The sequence below is a fragment of the Magnolia sinica genome, chromosome 2, assembly GCF_029962835.1.
Source record: "Magnolia sinica isolate HGM2019 chromosome 2, MsV1, whole genome shotgun sequence".
Taxonomy (NCBI): Eukaryota; Viridiplantae; Streptophyta; class Magnoliopsida; order Magnoliales; family Magnoliaceae; genus Magnolia; species Magnolia sinica.
The window spans coordinates 43198515-43217885 of NC_080574.1; the positions used below are offsets into that span (position 1 = coordinate 43198515).

The window sequence follows — 19371 nt, forward strand, 5'->3', positions numbered from 1 at the left end:
TCTTATCTCATATTCTAGTTTCTTTCTCTCTTTCTTATCTCATATTCTAGTTTCTATCTCTCTTTCTTATCTCATATTCTCATCATCTCTTAAAGTTTCATAATCATATCATATACATATTCATAATCATATTCATATCCAAGTTCTAAGTTGTAAGTTCTAACAATTTTTTTTTAAGTTTGTTACCTTGTCTTACTCTTACAAGTTACAACTTACAAGTTACTTACAACACAACTTGTTAGTTGTTACAACTTACAAGTCTACAATATTCCACTATTCAAGACTCAAGGGTCAAGGGACAAGGGCCAAGGCAAAAGTGAAGACAAGACCAAGAAGTGAAGAACTTTTATTTTTATTTTATTTTTTGTAAATTTGTAATTGTTGTGTAACTTGCGTTTGTGTGTAAATCTCTCTCCCCCCTCTTTTACTACAGCTCTACAAGTGTAACTTGTAGTTGTAGGTGTAAGTGTAAGTGTAGTAAGTAGTATCTCTCTCTCTCTCTCTCTCTCTCTCTCTCCCCCCCCATTTGTAAGTGTGCGTGTGTAACTCTCTCTCTCTCTCTCTCCCTTTCTAGTCTCTACTAGTGTGTGTAAGTGTGCGTGTGTAACTCTCTCTCTCTCTCTCTCTCTCTCTCTCTCTCAAGTCCCACCTCTTTAGTCCCTCTCATCTCTTTACTCTTTAGTCTTAGTCTCTTACTTTAGTTTTTAGTTTACTTTTTATACTAGCAATCAACACACACACACCACCAAGGCACCAACATAATGTCTTCTTCCTAATCTTCCTCTTTGAAACCCAAGTCAAATGACCCGGGTTAGAAGTATGGGCACTACCGTAGTGTTACAGAAAAGACTCACATAGTATGTGAGTTATGTGGGTTTGTGAGTTGCGGTGGCATTGCAAGGCACAAGCAATACCTTGCACATTTACCGGGGTCAAATGCAAAAGCATGCTACAAAATTACTCAAGAAATCCAAAGGGAGATCATGGAATATATGGAAAAACAGTAAAGAAAGAGATGCGATAGTGCCCTAAGTCAGGAGGAATATTTGGAACAAGATATATATGAAGATATAAACGTAGTTAACATAGATGAAGCTAGTCCCACTCCCCTTCGACAGGCCAGTCTAGACCACAAGTACAACCAACGGGCTCAAAAAGAGCCCGAGGGCATGAGCCCATGGATAGATGGTGTAGACCACACCCTGAGGATGTGATCGACCAAAGGGGTAGAGGGAAAGGGCCGGCTCAAACAACTTTAGAGAACCGATATAAATAAAAAGATAGGAAAACCACTATTTAATATATTGCTAAGTGGTTTTACCAAACTAAGAGTTGCTTTCAACGCCGTTAAATCGAGAAGCTTCAAAGTAATGGTTGAGGCTATATGTCAATTTGGACTTGGGCTTAAACCTCCTTCATATCATAAAATGAAGGAGACATGCCTAAAAATTGAAGTTAAATATAAATGATCCTTCATAACTGAATATAAGGAATCGTGGAAAACATATGGGTATTCACTAATAGTTGATGGATGGACCGATAGATCTGGTTGGTCTCTAATTAACTTTTTGGTAAATTGTCCAACTGGGACAATGTTTTTAAAGTCTGTGGATGCATCGGGCCATTTACACACAGGAGAATATTTGTTTAACTTACTAGATAGTGTAGTTGAAGAAATAAGTGAGGAATATGTTATACAATTAATTACAGACAACGCAGCCTCATATGTAATGGCCAGTTGTTTTCTTATGGAGAAGAGGCGACCTTTATTTTGGACCCCTTGTGCGGCCCATTGTGTTGATCTTATGTTAGAAGATATAGGTAGATTATTTATAAATGTGATTGTAAGGGCTAGAAGAATCACGGTCTTTATGTACAAACACGCCCTTCTTCTCAGTTGAATGAGAAAACACATTGGGGGTAACTTGTTACGTCCAGCAGTCACCCGTTTTGCTTCAGCCTTTTTAACACTACAAAAGCTACATGCAAAGAAATCAGAACTTGGAAGCTTTGTAGTGTCGGACGATTTTACAAGTGGGCCTTGGTCAAAGAAGGCTGAAGGGAAATGGGTTCAAACAATTCTTTCTCAAAGTTTTTGGACTCAAGTGGTAAAGGCGCTAAAAACACCCGAGCCCTTAGTGACTATGTTGCGATTGGTAGACGGGGATGAGAAGTCTGCAATGGGCTACATATATAATGCGATGGAGAAGGCAAAAAATAAGATCATGGACCATTTTAACTATAGAGACCGTGATTACAAGCCAATTTTAGATATTATAGATAGAAGATGGGGTAGCCAAATGTCATCTCCATTGTATTCAGCTGATTACATCCTTAACCCAGCCTGTTTATTCGCTTTTACTGATCCAGCAGAAGCACTGACTATGCATATGGTTGGATTTATTGATGTCTTGGAAAGAATGATTCCAGATAGAGGAGAACAGGACAGGATCTCAACTTTGCTGGACTTCTACATAAAAAGTGAGGGGATATTCTCAAGGGATATCGTAATAAGGCATCGGACAATGAAATTACCCAGCAAGTACTAGTACTACTCTATGAATGTCAGTCTTAGACTCTTAGTGTCTTACAAATAGTTTTTCTACAAATTGTCTCTGCTTTCTAACCTACTTAAACTGTTTTTTGTCAGCTGATTGGTAGGTTGCCGATGGAGTGGACCCGAACAGGAAGGATCCAGCTCTAAAGAAGCTGGCTATGAGGATTCTTGGACTCACGTGTTTTGCCAGTGGTTGCGAGCGCAATTAGAGCATGTTCGAGGTGGTAAGTTTAGACCGTTTACTGTTTAGTAATTGTAAACTACTAAACTTCAATTTTTTAGTGTAAGGCCTAAGCTAAATTAATTACCTAAATAGCTAATACCAAATGCGCTTTCTTTCTTGTAGATTCATACCAAGAAAAGGAATCGCCTTGAGCCAAAAAAGCTCAACGACTTGGTTTTCGTTTAATACAATAAAAAATTGCGAGAACGATTTCAAACTATGAAAGAAAAGCCCGATTTCTTTGACCCTATCTGCTTAGATGAGTTGGATGCCGATAACGAGTAGCTCATAGAGATGGAAGACCCGGTATTTGCTGGAGAGGACCTGACATGGGCACAAGTTGAAGATGCCGCATACGGATCGACACCTAATAAAGGTAGTACTAGTACCACTCGAAGGCAAAGGATGGGGGGGGAGCCGGGGGGCGAGTAGTAGCCGTCAACCTGTTGAAGAGATTGATGAGATGGAAGAAGGAGATGGTGATAATGATGATCAAACTGAAGATCATCCACCATTGGATGTTGATGAAGTATTAGTAAGTACAGATAATGAAGAAACGGAAGAAGAAGAAGTGTATGTGGAAGAAGGAGATGACTCGAATGATGATGATGATGGTGGTGGTGGTGGTGGTGGTGGACATGGTGGTGAGATGCCACAATGGCAACTAGAGCAATGTATATGATTAGATAAATAATAAATAAATAAGTTCTTCATTTTGTATACTAACTGTGTTGATGTTGATTCTTGATTGTTGATGTACAGTATGTCATTATATATTTATATGTAGTGTTGAATGTTAAATATTGATATTTCATATTTGTTAAATGTTAAGCTATAAAGTTAACTATATTGTAGAATATAGAATTGTTGATGAATAAAGACTTAATAGTTAATATTTAATTCATTATGTAAATGTAATTGGTTTTATTTTACTTAAATTAAATGTATTTCAAGGGCTAATGACATATAATATTTATTCTGATTTTTTTTTAATTTTTTGAAAAATGTAAAATAAATAAAAAATGTGCGATCACATATGCGCACAGCCATATGCAATTGCACACGATCACATATGCTATTTGACAACATTGGTATTGAGTAAAGCTCCCCTTGATGAATAAGAGGCTTATGAAGCGATCGCTCTTCATCGGAAAAAAAAGAAGAAGGAATCTCTTCAAAGAAGGTCACATCCACTAAGACATGTCTCTTACATGTTAGAGGATTATATCATTTATACCCCTTTTAAGATCAAGAGTACCTTAAGAAGACACAATTAATAGCTCGAGGAATTAACTTGTCATTGCTCCCATCAAGGACTTTAGCAAAGCACACACACCCAAAGACTTTCGGAGGTAAGGGAAAATGTTTATCATGTGGGTGCAAATTTTCAAATGAGGATTTATGTGACAATATTCGGGATGATATGCGATTAATAAGAAAGGTAACAGTAAGCAAAATATCATCCTAAAACTGTTTAGGAAGATTCATACAAAGTAAGAGAGTACGTGTTACTTTAAGAAGAAGATGCTCTTTCACCTAGCCATACCATTCTATTGAGGGGTTTGTAAACATGAAGTACGAGGTAATATACCATGATCATGGAAAAAGGGCAATAAAACATTCGACATATACTCCCCCCCCCCCCATTGTCAGAATGTAGAATTTTAATAAGACATTAAAACCAAGTACATTTTAAAAAATTTTGAATACATTAAACACCTCATGTTTAGATTTGAGAAGATAAACCCAAGTCATTCAAGAGCAATCATCAATGAAGGTAACAAAATACTTATATCCAAAACAAGAGATAACAGGCGTAAGGCCCCAAACATCATCAGGAACAAGTTCAAATGGTTTGGATTTCCTCTCAAGGCGAAGTAGGAGGAATTATGGCTCAGTTAGTTTTGAGAACTCACAAGCCTCGCATCATAGGGGTTTAGTTACAAGCATTGAATGAAACAAAATTTTTAATCTAGACAGAGATGGATGCCCTAGGTGACATTGCCATCCGGACATAGACTTTTGTTATAAAGACAGAGCATTGGATGCCAATATAGGTGCTTCATTTAGGAATTAGACCCCTCCACTTTCATGGCTCCCACCAATCATCTACATCGTCTGGAGGTCCTTAAACACAGTGAGAAGGAAAGAAAGTTACTGAACAATTTAAAGACTTTGTGAGAGAACTAACATATAAGAGATTGAGAGGAAAGCTGGGAACATAAAGGACTGATGATAGTTGCATGGTGGTAGAGGGATGGATGGAACTGGTTCTAGATATTGTAGTTTGGTTTCTATTTGCAACAATGACAAAGTGAGGCTGACTTGAAGGAGGATAAGAGTTAAACAAGTGGGACTTACTAGTCATATGCGACGTGGCTCCAGAGTCAATGACCCAGGAAGAAGAAGGGGAAGACACACGGAGGACAATACTTGATTGGGCTACAACGACTCTAGAAATATCAGCATCATCACTAACATGCAGTCTCATTAAGGCCTCATAGGCCTCATGCCTCATGCGACAAGAGAACAAAGTTACTCGAAGAAGGCTTCTCAAGAGCAGTCATTTGTGGAGACTTCTCAAAAACACTTGAGGCACTAATATTCAAGTATACACTAACCCACGAAGGACACCCAGTGAGGTTCCAACATCGATCGACTATTTGATTTGTCCCTCACAATGGGTACAAGCGCAGGGTTTGTCTTGACCACAGCCTCGTCCACTGCAACCACAATTGTTGCGGCCACCATGCTCACTTTCACGACCCCCACCTTGATTACTAAGCTTGGGATCATCACCACATCCCTGTGTACCCCATGTCGGAGCTCTAAATCCATGGCTAAAAGGGGGTCGGTCCCCAATTGCATATGCATATCAATCAGGAGGAACAAATGTAGAGGTGGATGAGACAGTGACCCTCTTAACATATGTCATAGATTGCAGTCAGAGGAGGAAGAGAATCCCTAACTATAATATGTTTCCGAACACCATGAATCTGTGATATTCATAGAGTTAAGGCCGAAGAGAAGTTGCATGCTTTGAGTGTCTTCACGTTGCTTTCATGCAAGATCATAATCTCTTGGACACTAGGAGGGAAGGGGCTAATAGAGATCTAGTTCATCCCACATACCCCGAAGAGCCGAAAAATACTCCTTTATGGATCTTGAATCTTGTTGAAACTTGTCAGTATCAGAGATCAACTTAAACACTTTGGATATATTCTGTGCCTCTAAATGCATGTCATGGAGGGTGTCCCAAATTCTTTTGGTTGAGGTCAGGAACAAGACAAAGTTGCTCACAGTGGTGTCCATACTATTAAGGAGCCAAGCCATGACTTGTGTAGTTCTTCTTGCCCTGTCTTGAAATTCCCGTTTGACGGATTTGAAGGTTCATCCAATATGTAGGTAGTCTCTCTTTACCCCCTAAAAACAATTTCACGGATTGGGCCCATTATAGATAATTGGTACCATTCAACTTGACCGTAGTAATCAATAAGGGGTTTGATTTTGAAGATCCCACACTAGATCCATATGAGATTTTGTCATCCATAAGGGTCCATGAAGAAGAAACTCAAGCAACAAACAACTCAAATGAGGCACACGTTGTATAAGATTCACAAATCCACACAAATCTAAGTTATAGATGAGGATCTGGGGTCCAACAACAGCCTTAGAACTGATAAACTACGCCAAGAATAAAAAGTAGACTTGAATCAGGTGTGAAAACATCTCACACACCAGAAACACCCACCTAGACATACACTGGAAGTTCCAGCGTATGTCCAGAATTTCTAGGGCCCCAAAAATGGCCCTATCGGACCACCATAGACTTCACAACTCACCCAAATCTCCCCCTTAATGAAAACCAACACCTTGGACAGCCAAATAAGGTAAAACCAACCACCCTCATGTAAAAAAAACTTCTAAGAAATATCCACCGATTTGAGTAAAATCACATAAAAATGAATATTAGGGTTTTTTCTATCAGATGAGAAAAGTGGCTCAATCATACCTCAAATGAGCTCCAAAAATTCCACAAAATACCATAAATCTTCTAAAATTGAGACGCTTCAAACCATATTATCCCCGATTGAAAACAATTCGTATGGATTGTACATTGTTGATGCTAGCCATATGGTTGTTGACGTCAACAAGTTCCTATAGCTCCGATCAACTCAAAAGTGTCTCTAATACCAAGTTGAGGTTGGATGGTCTTACGAGATAGAAGAAATGCGTCTTGCGTGTTAGGTCCAAAAACCCTAACACACTCTTTTATTATGATGTTATAGCACAACTACATACTCCTTAAGATAAATGAGCATTGTGCACATGCACACACACCCAAAAACCCATATACAAAAATACATAGAAAACACCTACTAACTCTCTATATATACAACAAATACATCGAGGTGAGCCTCGCGTTCCGCGCCTCACCCACTACTGTTACCATGCCTCACCTAATCCGCGCCCTAAAAAAATTGTACACAACTCATGTATTAACTCGAAATTAACCATTAAATTATGAGACCTGGCGTTGCTAAATCAAAATCCCAAAATCAAATTGTTTAAATGATCCTAACGGCTGATTTGTCGACACTTATTTTTTGAAATAGGACCATTGGAGATTTTTCACTCTTCACCATCCAATAAAATGTCCATCGATTTTGGGGCTAGTTGCATTAGTAGGATTAGTGCCAATAGATTTAATGAATTCGAGGCTGATTTGGGGAATCAAGTGATCCCCCAGATAGGCCTCAAATCAGTGAAACCATTCATCTGAATTTAATTTTATTTTTTTCTACAAATTTATTGGGGGAAATTGTGTATAGGGTTAAGGACATGCATTAGTGGGATGGGTATCATAGGTTGCATGAATTTGGACTGATTTGCCCCCTCAAATTTGCAAAATTATTCATCCTATATATATATATATATATAAACTTAGGGGAAGTGATGTCAAATGCTCAGGGATATGCATTAGTGGATGAATGCCACACAATACATGAATTTTAGGACTATTTAGGAGCATTCGAGTGGCCCCCTAAATTGGTGACATTATTCATCCGCATTTAATTTTAATTTTTTTTCTTAAAATTTTTCAATGTGAGATATTTTAATATTACATTCATTCTAACATATTTAGCATTGATATTAAATAGTTAGAAAATTAACTATAAGAGTTTTGCAGAAAATCCCAATTTGTTAGGTCCATAAATTCATCAAATAGCCCGATACAACATTCTCACCGAAGAGTAGACCATTATACTACCATAAACATGTTCAAAACAAAAAACGATTGCATACTTGGAGTATTTATATTTTTTGGATATTTTTCAAGAACTTTTTGAGCAAAAAAAAAAAAAAAAAACCAATTATGCCCCTGTGGATACAACATATTGGTAACGGTGGTGATCGTTACGATCATCGTTACCAATATGGAACACCTTGAGTATACCAACTCAAAGAAACATGGGGAAAAGGGTGGAATTTTTCAACGATACTTTAGGAGGTGCTAAAATATGCATTTCATATTTAAGAATCAAATAATAGCAAAAAAGACCAATATTTGCATATTTAGGAATCAAATAATTAGTTTCCCTACGATGGGGCCTAAAAGCATGAATTGTTGACTCGGGGAAACATGGGGAAAATAGTGGATTCATCCATCCAACCAGCCATCCATCCATGCACATACATCGTACAAACACACATGTATGATCCATCCATTCGTCCACGCATGCGTGCACACACACACACACACACACACACACACACTAAAATGATAAGTTTGCCTTTTATGGGGCCTAAAAGCTTCTATTGTTGCTCAGGGAAACATTAGGGAAACATGGGGAAAATGGTGGATCCATCCATCCATGCATGCACATACATACATACAAACACATGCATTGTCCATCCATCCGTCCATGCATGCATGCATGCATCCATCCATGCATCCATCTATCCATCCATCCACGCATGCATACATATACACACATACAAACATGCATTTTATCACACAACCATGTGCCCATAAAAAAATTTTGAAATAGATTTTTTTAATAAATAGAATTTTAGTGATATCGATACATTGGCAATATTATCGAAATTTCGCCAATACATTGGTGATTCAAGAGACACCTAAAATTTACACATTCAAAAATATTGGCGATACATTGGCTATACTTAGCGATATATCGCCAATACTTGGAATTTCTGATACTGCCAATGTTATTGGTATTGCTGAGCTATACGAATAATATTGGGGATATTATCGATAGCATCAGGGATACTCTGAACAATGGGCGCCATCTCAGTGCTTGCCTTATAAAATCATCTTTGCCTTTAAAGAAATAGCCCATTTGATGATCAAAGCTTTGATCTTCTCAATGATCGACTCCATGGGCAGAGATACATCGTTGAAAATATGGTTATTCCTCTTTATTGATAATTCCCAACAGATGGCAAGGGATGAGCTCCCAAAAAACTCTGCCCCAATTTAACCACTTCCTCAGTTAGCGAATGGTTCTTGACCCAATGTTTGAATTCAGCATGGAAAGAATTCCAGATAGCTGCCAAAAAGGGCAATGAAGGAAAATGCGCAAACAGCTTTCTTCTTGAGCTTTACACAGCACGCACCTGTTAGAAATGGTGAGGCTCCATCTCTTTAGATTGTCCACTGTCAGTGTTTCATCTTTAACAGTTACCTATAAGCAGTGTTCGAAATATCGATACTATCGGCCGATATATCGGCCGATATTATCAGTATCGCACCACTGCGAGACGATACACCCCCGATAACCACCGGAAGATACCAAAAAATTCAAAATCCCAATATCAGCCGATATATCGTCGATATCGCACGATATATCGACAATATGGCGAGATTTCCTCTCCATTATCGTCGGAGACAAATGCACAGACAGAAAATCGGATCTGGCTTGTGGAGAATAAAAAAAAATTGAATTAGAAAAAAAAGAAAAAGAAATCGGAGCGTACCTGGCTGGAGGTGGGCCACTCGACAGGTAAGTAGGATTTTCTGCAAATTTTCTTCAACTTCCCCCTTTCTTGGAGATTCCGGCGAGGAATCAGGCCGTGGTCGACATTTCCGGGTCACAGGAGAGAAATCTATCGACGTCCGAAGAAATCCAAGCGAAATCCGGAGAAATCCTCTCCGAAATGTCGAGAAATCATCGTGAGATATGAAAATTCCTGGATTTGGGCGAGATTTTAGGGTTTCGGAAGGCCGGAACCCTCGCTGCGTCGAAAAACAAGGGCGTCCGAGCCCTCTTTTAGTGTATTTGGGTCGGGTGGTGTACCGTACACCACCAAGTGTTGACGTCATCAAGTGCTCTGGGTCCCATCATAAGGCATGCGTTATATCCAAACCGTTCTTCCATTTGGCGAGCTCGTTGTAAGGCTTGAGCCGAAAAATAAGACAGATCCAGAGAACAAGTGGACCACACCCCAAACAACAGACAATAGTGGGCGATTGAACGTCTACCATTGAAACCCTTTTGAGGTCAGAGAAGTTTTGGATAAATATGATATTTATTTTTCCTCTTCATCCAGCTCTGTGTGACCTCGTGAACAGATTGGATGGAAAATAAAAGTCACGGTGGGCCGTATGAATGTTTTAACAGTGAGAATCACTGTCCCACTGCTATTTGTGGTGTGGTCCACTTGAGCTTTGGATATTAATTATTTTTTGGCTCATGATCTAAAATAATCTCTCCAAATGGTTGAACGGTGTGGATATAATAAATATATTATTGTGGGGCCATATAATATTAAATCTAATCCAAAAGGAAGCGGATTGGCTGGTGTACCACACGAGGACGCGGATTGCGTACTACCCCCGCCCGTCCCTAGCTCCGAACGGGCAGGTCTGTGGTCGGGCCCACCGTGATGTATCTGTACATCCAAACCGTTAATCCCTTTTCTCATATTATTTTAAGGTATGAGTACGAAAATGAGGCATATCCAGCGCTCAAGTGGACCACACCAAATAATAAGCTTGGTTGCATTAAAATGCACTAAGCATTAAATGTCAGTGGGATTAAATGCAAGAGTCATTTTGTAGGGGCCACCATAACGTTTATTTTCCATCCAATTTGTTCATGAAGTCACAAAGACATGAATTAAGAGGAAAAACAAATTTTATATTGATCCAAAAATTCCGTGAACCCCTAAAGGGTTTCAATGGCAGACGTTTAATCCCCCCATTACTTTTTTCAGTGTGGTCCACTTGATCGTTAGATCTATCTTATTTTGTCGTCTCAAGTGGACTATACTCAAGGAAACAATGGTGGTTGAACACAGTACCATTAAAAACTTTTTAGGGTGCACCTTGATTTTCCCTATATTTTATTAGGCACTTAATTTATTGATAACTTCACGTAAGTTTGAGTGAAGAGAAAAAACAATTATCAGCTTGATCTAACCTTTTGTGGCCCACTAATGGTCAATCATCATTGTTTCCTATGGTACGGTCCACTTGATTATTGGATCTGCTTCATTTTTTTTTTGAATAATGTCCTAAAATGATATGAAAAAACGGATGGATGGGGTGGATACTGAATATAGTTGTCATAGTTCAATCGCATAGCGCATATCTTAGTACAATATACAAAGGAAACCTATTATGACCATTTCTTTTTTCAGATTTTATGATTTAAAAGTGTGTATTAGGGTCTTTTAAAATAATCCCTGAAGTTTCATTGAAAAAATCAACAATTATCTTAATGTTTCCCCATGTTTCCCAAAAGTGCGATAAATTATGCGATACAAACGATATATCCCATGCGATAACCGATACGTATCTGTATCCCAAGGGTGCGATACATTGTGCGATACCGATATTTCGAACACTGCCTATAAGAACGCTGAAACTCTTGTAGGGACTGGTGAATTCCATAGTGGAGTCACAAACTAGACCTCAGCTTCATTAGAACATGAGTGAAAATAGAGATCTAACTGAGAATTTTCCCGTAGATGTCTTCTTCCAAATTCTCTCATCATGCATAGAAAGAAATAGACAGGCTCCTTCCAAGATGTTGAGCAGGTTCTGGAAATTGTCGAGTTCCTCATCCTTGAGATTGTGCCTTAGAATGACATTCCACATCAATCTATCCCCTAATTGATCAGAAACAGCCTTGACCGACATGTGCCTTTCATCAACGAGCCTATATAGTCTGGGGAATTTAGCAGTGAAAGAGACGTTGTTGATCCATTCCTCTTCTCAAACTTGCACTGCTTCACCATTGTTCAACAAGTACCTGAAACCTTCTGACAGACTGGAGTCCCTTGAGTGAGGCTCGGTTCGCACCCTGTTTCCATCATCATATTTCTTGACAATCCCCATTCTACATAACTCTTCCTTCTCTTTTTTCCTCATCTCCACCACCATTTTCTGAGAGGAAACCTGTTTCTCTCTCTAATTTTACCTATTCCCAGGCCCCTACCTCTTTGGCCTTTTGCACCTCTTCCCATTTAACCAAGTGGTACTTCTTCCTCCCTGATATCCCTCTGAATTTTTTCAATCTTCGTTCCTACAACTGCTGGAATCTTGAATAAAGATAAATAGTATATTGGAAGCTTTGTGTGATCCATTTGATGGGCAAGATTTTACTTCCAACGCATAGGTAGCCTCTTTTCCAAGATGCCTACCTTTTTTCCATGCTTTCTATGACTGGATCCCAAATGGACAAGGGTAAAGCATTGGCCCCCAAGGGAAGGCAAAGGTAGGCCAAGGTAAAGCATTGTTCTTTGTTGTGGCTTTTAGTTAAATCTTTAATCATGCACAGTGGCACTTGAACCCACGTCCTTGGTCAGTTCTTGTGAATAATGAAGTTTGGAATTCTTTCAGAGTATTCACATGATTGCATTTGAAATTTTGATGCATAATGCACTCCCTACACATTTAAGATTGCAGTCTAATGGGCATGTATGTTCTTCCAGCACAGATGGGTGTTGCTTCTATCGTTCATCTTTATGTTTTCCCTGCAAAGCCATACGCACTAATGGGTGACCGCTGTACTGGAAGTGTTTCAGTTCTTGGAGACTATGCATCTGTTGACTGCCCTCTTGATCCTGATGAGGTCAGGGACAGTGAGCGCCCCACCAAGCTAAGACTTCCTCAGCCAGATGTCGATGTAAAAAGTGGAATGACCATCAGAGAAAGTGTCCGTGATGTTGTCTTTGGTGGTGGCGGATATGTAAGCTTTTGTTGTTCCTACATTTTTGCAGCTTTTTTAAGATTGAGGAATTATAGGGTCCTGCACATCTGCAGATTTACCAGGATCCAATGTATGCGTGATCCATCATTCATTGATTGAAAAGTTGATCTGGATGAGCATCACCATGTCCCTTGATATCTTCCAGATTGGAAGATCCTTACCCTTTGATCAATCACCTGCTAATAGACAGTTAAGGAGGCACCACACCAACAATCTGCATCAAGTGGAGAATTGTCCAAAGATTTAAGGTTTGGGATCTTCTAGTATGGGACGTGGGCATTCTATTCACATCAATCAATGTCTGGATCATAGAACCGTGGACCCCACTTCTACTGAATCTTGAAATGCAGCTAACTGTGAATTTGATGATGTGTGATGTATGGCTGTAATTCTATGAAGGAACATCTAGCCTGTAATATTCTTAGCCATGAATCACAAATCCGATCATAGGCATCACAAGTCTTGCTGCTTGTTCTTACGACATCTTCTATTAGTTTGTATTAATTATTTTCCATCCAGAGCTGAGGGTTCAATATGGTTTTTGCAGATTGTGGATGACGTCAAGTTCACGGTAACCCAAGCAGTGGAACCCATGGAGAAGGGCTTGACACGTTTCAATGAGAAACTTTACAAGATCAGAAAGAAGCATGAGAAGGAGAAGAGAACATCTTCATCTCCCACTAGGAGAGTCATCCGTGGAATCGACGACCCCCTCTTGAATGGGAGCTTTAGTGATAGTGGGGTTCTTAGGGGTAGAAAACACAATCGCCGGAGATCGGGGTATACAAGTGCAGAGAGTGGCGGAGAAAGTAGTGATCAGAGCCAAGGTGGATATGAAATCCGCGGACAAAGGTGGATTACTAAGGATTAGTTGAGAAGGGGAGATGCTAAAGCCCATATATGATCAAGCACATGTGGTACATGGCCCGCAATCAAGAATGGATGATTTCCGGGCTCATTATTGAGCTTTTTGGGGCCCATCAGGTAGAGGGTGAAGCTGGCTCCTAAAGCTGTGGCATTAATTAGTGACCTTCTTCCATAGAGCCAATTGTGTGGTTGATGGAGCTGTCATTATTTCCCTGATTGTAAGGTCATGTGGATTCTTGATGTCCACCACAGTGATGATATAGTCTTCTCTCATGTAAAAATTTGCAGCTGTGTATTCGACAATTAAGGACGCGTTTGGATGCACAATTGAATTGAATTGTGAGCAGCGTTCTGTTTAGCTAACAGGAAATTACGTGTTTCCTAATACCCCAACGATGATGTGGCCCAAGTGTAGCCCATTTTGGGTCCAGACCTTCAATATGAATGCGGAGGAAGGAAATTGCAATTTCATTATTTCCAATTTTATTAAATTGATGATGATGATATGTACCCGTATCCAGGTCCCAAGGGTTTCTTGTTTTCCAGTTGTCTCCCTTATTCCCAAAGAAGAGATTGTATTGGAGCTAACAGTACTTCTTAAGCTGGGTAGCTTTTTTTCACATGCCATTTATCTTCTCAATCTTCAATTTGGGTCGTCCTATTTACGAGGGCAGTCTGCTTTTTTGGAAGTATGCCAAACCTATTGCTATAGGATAGCCGTTGGATCTGGGGGTTATCTTCTAAAGATTCTAACCATTTGTATGATGGGCCTCATATTTGATGGGTGATGTAGAAAGAAATGGGAAAATTATTGTATTTTGAATATTTAACCCTTAAAATCACTCTTGACTTTTTTCTTACCGTGGAATCATGGACAGTAAGCTCTACCTTAGAACTGTGAAAAGGGTTGAGGAAATATTTCAATCTAAGAGTTCTCTTGGTCATGATGTGTTCTGGCATACTTAATTCTGGTTTTCTAACCAAAACCAAGCTGATTCACATTTTGTGCTGCATTCCAAAAGGAAATCAGATTAGAATGGGATTCTGGTACATGATATTTTTCACCAGTCTCTTTCGGTTAAAGTCCCCCACGCATTCTGTTAGTGGTGGTCCAAGAAGTGAAACAGATGTTTGTTTGGGGGTAGCATGGAATTTGTATGAGAAAGCCAAAGAAGCAAAAGATAGTACAATGTTGTTCATGGTTCTGGTGGGGAAATGGTAATCCTAAAAGGAATAGACAGTTGTGAGCTATGAAGGCACCCCTGGCTCAAAAACCAGGGCGCGGATTGGATACTGACAAGGTCAGTAGCGAAATCACTACTGAAGTGACATCACCAAGCTGTGGACCCCACCATGATGCATGTGTCATATCCATACCGTCCAACCATTTTTAGAGATCGTTTTATGGCATTACAAAGAGAATGGTATAGATCTAAAGTTCAAGTGGACCCCACCATAGAAAATAGTGGGTACAGTGACATCCACCGTTCTGAACTTCTTAGGGGCCACAGCAGTTTCCGATGAAGCTGATATTTTTGTTTTCACTTCATCTATCTCTATGTTAACTTATGAATAGGATGGATCTCAAAAATACATCAATTTGGGCCCTATAAATGTTTCAACGGTGGGTGTGATGGCTCCCACGGTTTTCTGTGGTGGGTCCACTTGAATATTAAATCTTTCTCATTCTCTTTGTAATGCTATAAAATGATCTCTACAAATGGTTGGATGGTATGGATACAACACATGCATCATGGTGGGGTCCACAGAGCTTGGTGACGTTACTTCAATAGCGACTTGGCTACTGACCTTATCAGTAGCGATTTGGCTACTGCTAGGCCCATCAGATGGAACTGTTATCATGGGTGGCTAGGAGCCAGATGGCTTGGTCCAGCCCAGGTGGCCCAGCTCCATAGGGCCAGGGCTCCTAAACTTGGCCCAGGGACTGACCCTATACTTGAAATCCAAGACTGCCTTTTCCCAGCCCCAGCACCAATGGCATGCACCATGTTGCACACAAGTGTGAGATCCAATCTGTCCATCTAAAGGGCCCCACTATCTAAGTGAGGCTTACCCACTCAAAAATTAGGCCTCTCATGTTAGAGACAAATGGACAACTTTTTCTTTGGGGTCCACTTATTTTGTAAAGCACAGCCCACCTAATGCGTGAATCAGCTTTATTTTCACACTAGGCATCTACAATATGGGACCCAACTGAGGGCAGCTAAGGTCGTGGCCAATATGGGATCACACTTTTTTATTCTTTTCATGGCCCAGCCCCATTTCATCCCAGTTACAGCAAGACCAAGCTAGGGCAACTCAAATCTGAGCAATTGCCACTCGTAATTGTTTGATCTTTGACGTGCACCAGCATTCACGCATGCATGAGTAATCAGTGTAAATACAGGGTGTCCCATTCACCGTAGCATTGCATCTTCCAATCAACGAGTATGATATTCTGGTGGGCCCAAATCTGTCAAAAGGACAGTTGAGAAAAGCATATCCAGCAAGTGGCTCTGGTCACTGAGGCAGAGGTGAACCTTGACAAACCAGGTCAGGCTTCTCTATCTCAGCAACCCACATGAATTACATCCAGCCCATGTCTTGAAGTTTGAATTGTTATTGCAATGTATCATAACACACCAACCAGTTTCCCTGAGTAATCCACCTACAATACAAATGGGCTTTTGTATGCTGTTGGGTGCTCAGATGTAGTGGCTGATCTAGTCCTAGACACATCAATATGCAACATAAGCATCCTTTCAGTGGTCACTTTCATGACCGTGGTTTTAACCCTGCGTGACTCATCCGAGACTCGGACTCAGAACTGAAACTGATTGAGTCACCCCCGAGTCGTGGCTCGAATCAAGACTGGACAAGTTGGTCTGAGTTGCCGAGTCTTAAACGCATGGTCATGACCAGTCCGACACCAGATGCAGCACAGATTGCACTGAAAGGACTACCACAATTCAAAAAATAAAACAACAAAGGTTGAAACAATGTGGATACCATTCAAGATCAAATGAGTACACATCACGGATCCCATCTGTCAGTTGATTTGTGCTCATCAAGGTATAGTTGATATCAATAAAAATTCACTTCAAAATCAATGCCCCATTCTATGTTCAAATAGTGTAGATGATGAAACTGTGCAACTAGCCGAGTGGAGCCCACCATGGTGTGGGTGTCATCCAACCCGTCCATCAGGATGGCTCGCCCCACCATGAAAATGTTATGCCCCAACAATCAAGCAGATCCAATTTTCAGGTCGTTCAACACTTGAATTTGGAGGTTTTTGGGTGGTGGTGCTTTTTTTGTGTGTGTTTGTGTGGCCCACCCAATGATTGGATCGGATATGTTTTCTTGGGCATTTATTTTACATTGCTGGACGGGTTGGATGCCATAAACACACCATGGTGTGTTCCACACACAACTAGTTGCAAGTGAGACGGAGCACACCACAAATGCTTGGCAACGCGGTTTCAACCTCATGTGCAAAACATTGCATGTTGAAGCGTGCGCACTCTCAGGTCCAGAAAATGGGTGACAGGTACCGGAAAGATTATGTTTTTTTTTTTGTGTGGGTGTGTGTGTGTTCTTTAGGGTAACAAAACTTTTATTAAAAAGCAACTGCCGAAAACAACAACTATAGCCTAAACTTATAAATCAAATTACTGTTGGACGTGGACTCCATGTGGATCTATCCGAATGTTAGACCCTAGTTAATAATGTGACATAGATCTATAATGCGATTGTGGATCGACCCAATCTATGCAATCGCATGATCAGCATGATTGGCAAGATCAGCGTGATCTGCACGATCATGTAGATTTGTAATGTGATTGTAAATCGACGCAATTTGTACAACTGCATGATCGACACAATTTGTGTAACTATGTGATTAAACTGATTTGCTCGATCATGAGATTACAGATCTGTAATGTGATTACAAAACCACAATAATTGTAGAACCGTAATATGATTGTAGAACAACAATAACTATAGAACCATAATGTGATTGTAAAATAGAAAGGAAATAGATCTGTAATGCCCCCTGGACCCCCAGCTTTGATAGTTGGGGGGATCCCACATCCCCTATTGTCTTTACCTTACTCAGCGCCATGCATGATGATTTGATTGGACAATTTGAGGAATGTAAGACAACAAAAGATATGTGAAAATTATTGTGTATTCTCAGTTTATCGGCACGACTGCTACTAGGTTACATGCACTTACTTTGTCTTTTGAGGCATACAACATGGCTCTCAATGTAAGTATGGTTGAGCATCTTTGTAAGATGACATAAATGATCTGCGACCAGAAAGCAACCGATAACGTGCTTAACGATGAACAACATGTGATCGTTGTTTTGAAATCTCTTCCTGACTCTTGGGAGCATATGAAGGTCCCAATGACACACAACAAGAATATGAAAACGTTCACCTAGTTGTCGCGCCACTAGGAGCTAGAGGCAGAGCGTAGAGCTGCTTCGGGTAACAATGTTGCTTTCATTTCTGAGGTCGCACTTATTAAGGCCTCTGGGCCAGAATGTAAGTGCAAGGGCAAGCGTTCTCAAAGAGGATCCACAGGAGTTTCAACACTGAGACATGGATTGAGTGCCCATGTGGTGTGAGTGGGTATGTGGGTGTCTGTGTGTAAGAAAAAGCATGCTCAATGGGAAGAGGATCCCCAACTCGTTTGCAAAAGTGCGAAGAACGTCAAGCGCAAAGGTGAGAAACACAACGAAATAAAGGACAACACAAAATTAGCTTGTTGGAACTGCAAACAGAAGGCCATTTCACTCATGAATGCACAGAGTTGAAGAATGTACGAACTAATATCCCGCATGTTGCACATTTTTATATTTGCACCAAGATGCTAGTTACTCACACATCTAGTCTTGATTGGATCATATATTCAGGAGAAGCAAAGCACAGAGCGTAGGACCAAGTCGGATTCATATAACTGTGGCGGATACTAGTAGGGAGCAAGAAGATCTACATGGGGAATAACTCCTGAGAAGATGTGCTTAGAGTTGGTACCTACCAACTTCAGTTGTGCACTGGATGGAAGTTGCTCCTTCATGATGACCTTTATGCACCAGAGTGCCAAGTAGTCTGCTTTCCATAGCTTGTTTAGTTGGACTTGTATAGGTTCTTTAAATTGGACATTGATTATTGTTATTATTTTTTATTATTTAATTTTGTTTATGTAGGTCGATCACATGATGATATTGTATCTAAATCAATAAAATGCTTGCTAGATTAGGTCACATAGGATGTGAAAGAGTAAATCGTCTAGCTCGAGCAGGCCTCTTGGGATACCTGGTTAATATTGACTTACCCGTATGTGAATTGTGTTTAGTTGAAAAGTCCATTAAAAATCATTTTCCAAAGGCAGTCATAGTTGTCAGCCCACTAGAAATGATTCATTCCAACATTTGTGGACCCCTTAATTTGAAATCTTGGAATGAAGTCCGCGATTTT

The 19371-nt window shown here is 40.0% G+C and overlaps 1 protein-coding gene across 5 annotated transcripts in view; it reads left to right on the forward strand.

Annotated features, from left to right (window-relative positions):
- Positions 1–14359, forward strand: part of LOC131237048 (protein LAZ1) — a 50285-nt gene extending 35926 nt beyond the window's left edge. For 3 of the 5 annotated variants that reach the window (XM_058234686.1, XM_058234685.1, XM_058234687.1), the window contains 2 exons: positions 12746–12997; positions 13566–14359. In XM_058234686.1, coding sequence (XP_058090669.1) covers positions 12746–12997; positions 13566–13889 — 576 coding nt within the window. In that variant the 3' untranslated portion in view covers positions 13890–14359. Of the gene's footprint in view, positions 1–12740; positions 12998–13565 lie in introns of those variants that run through there. The other 2 variants (XR_009166996.1, XM_058234688.1) reach the window with 2 other exon arrangements.
- Positions 14360–19371: the final 5012 nt, after the last annotated feature.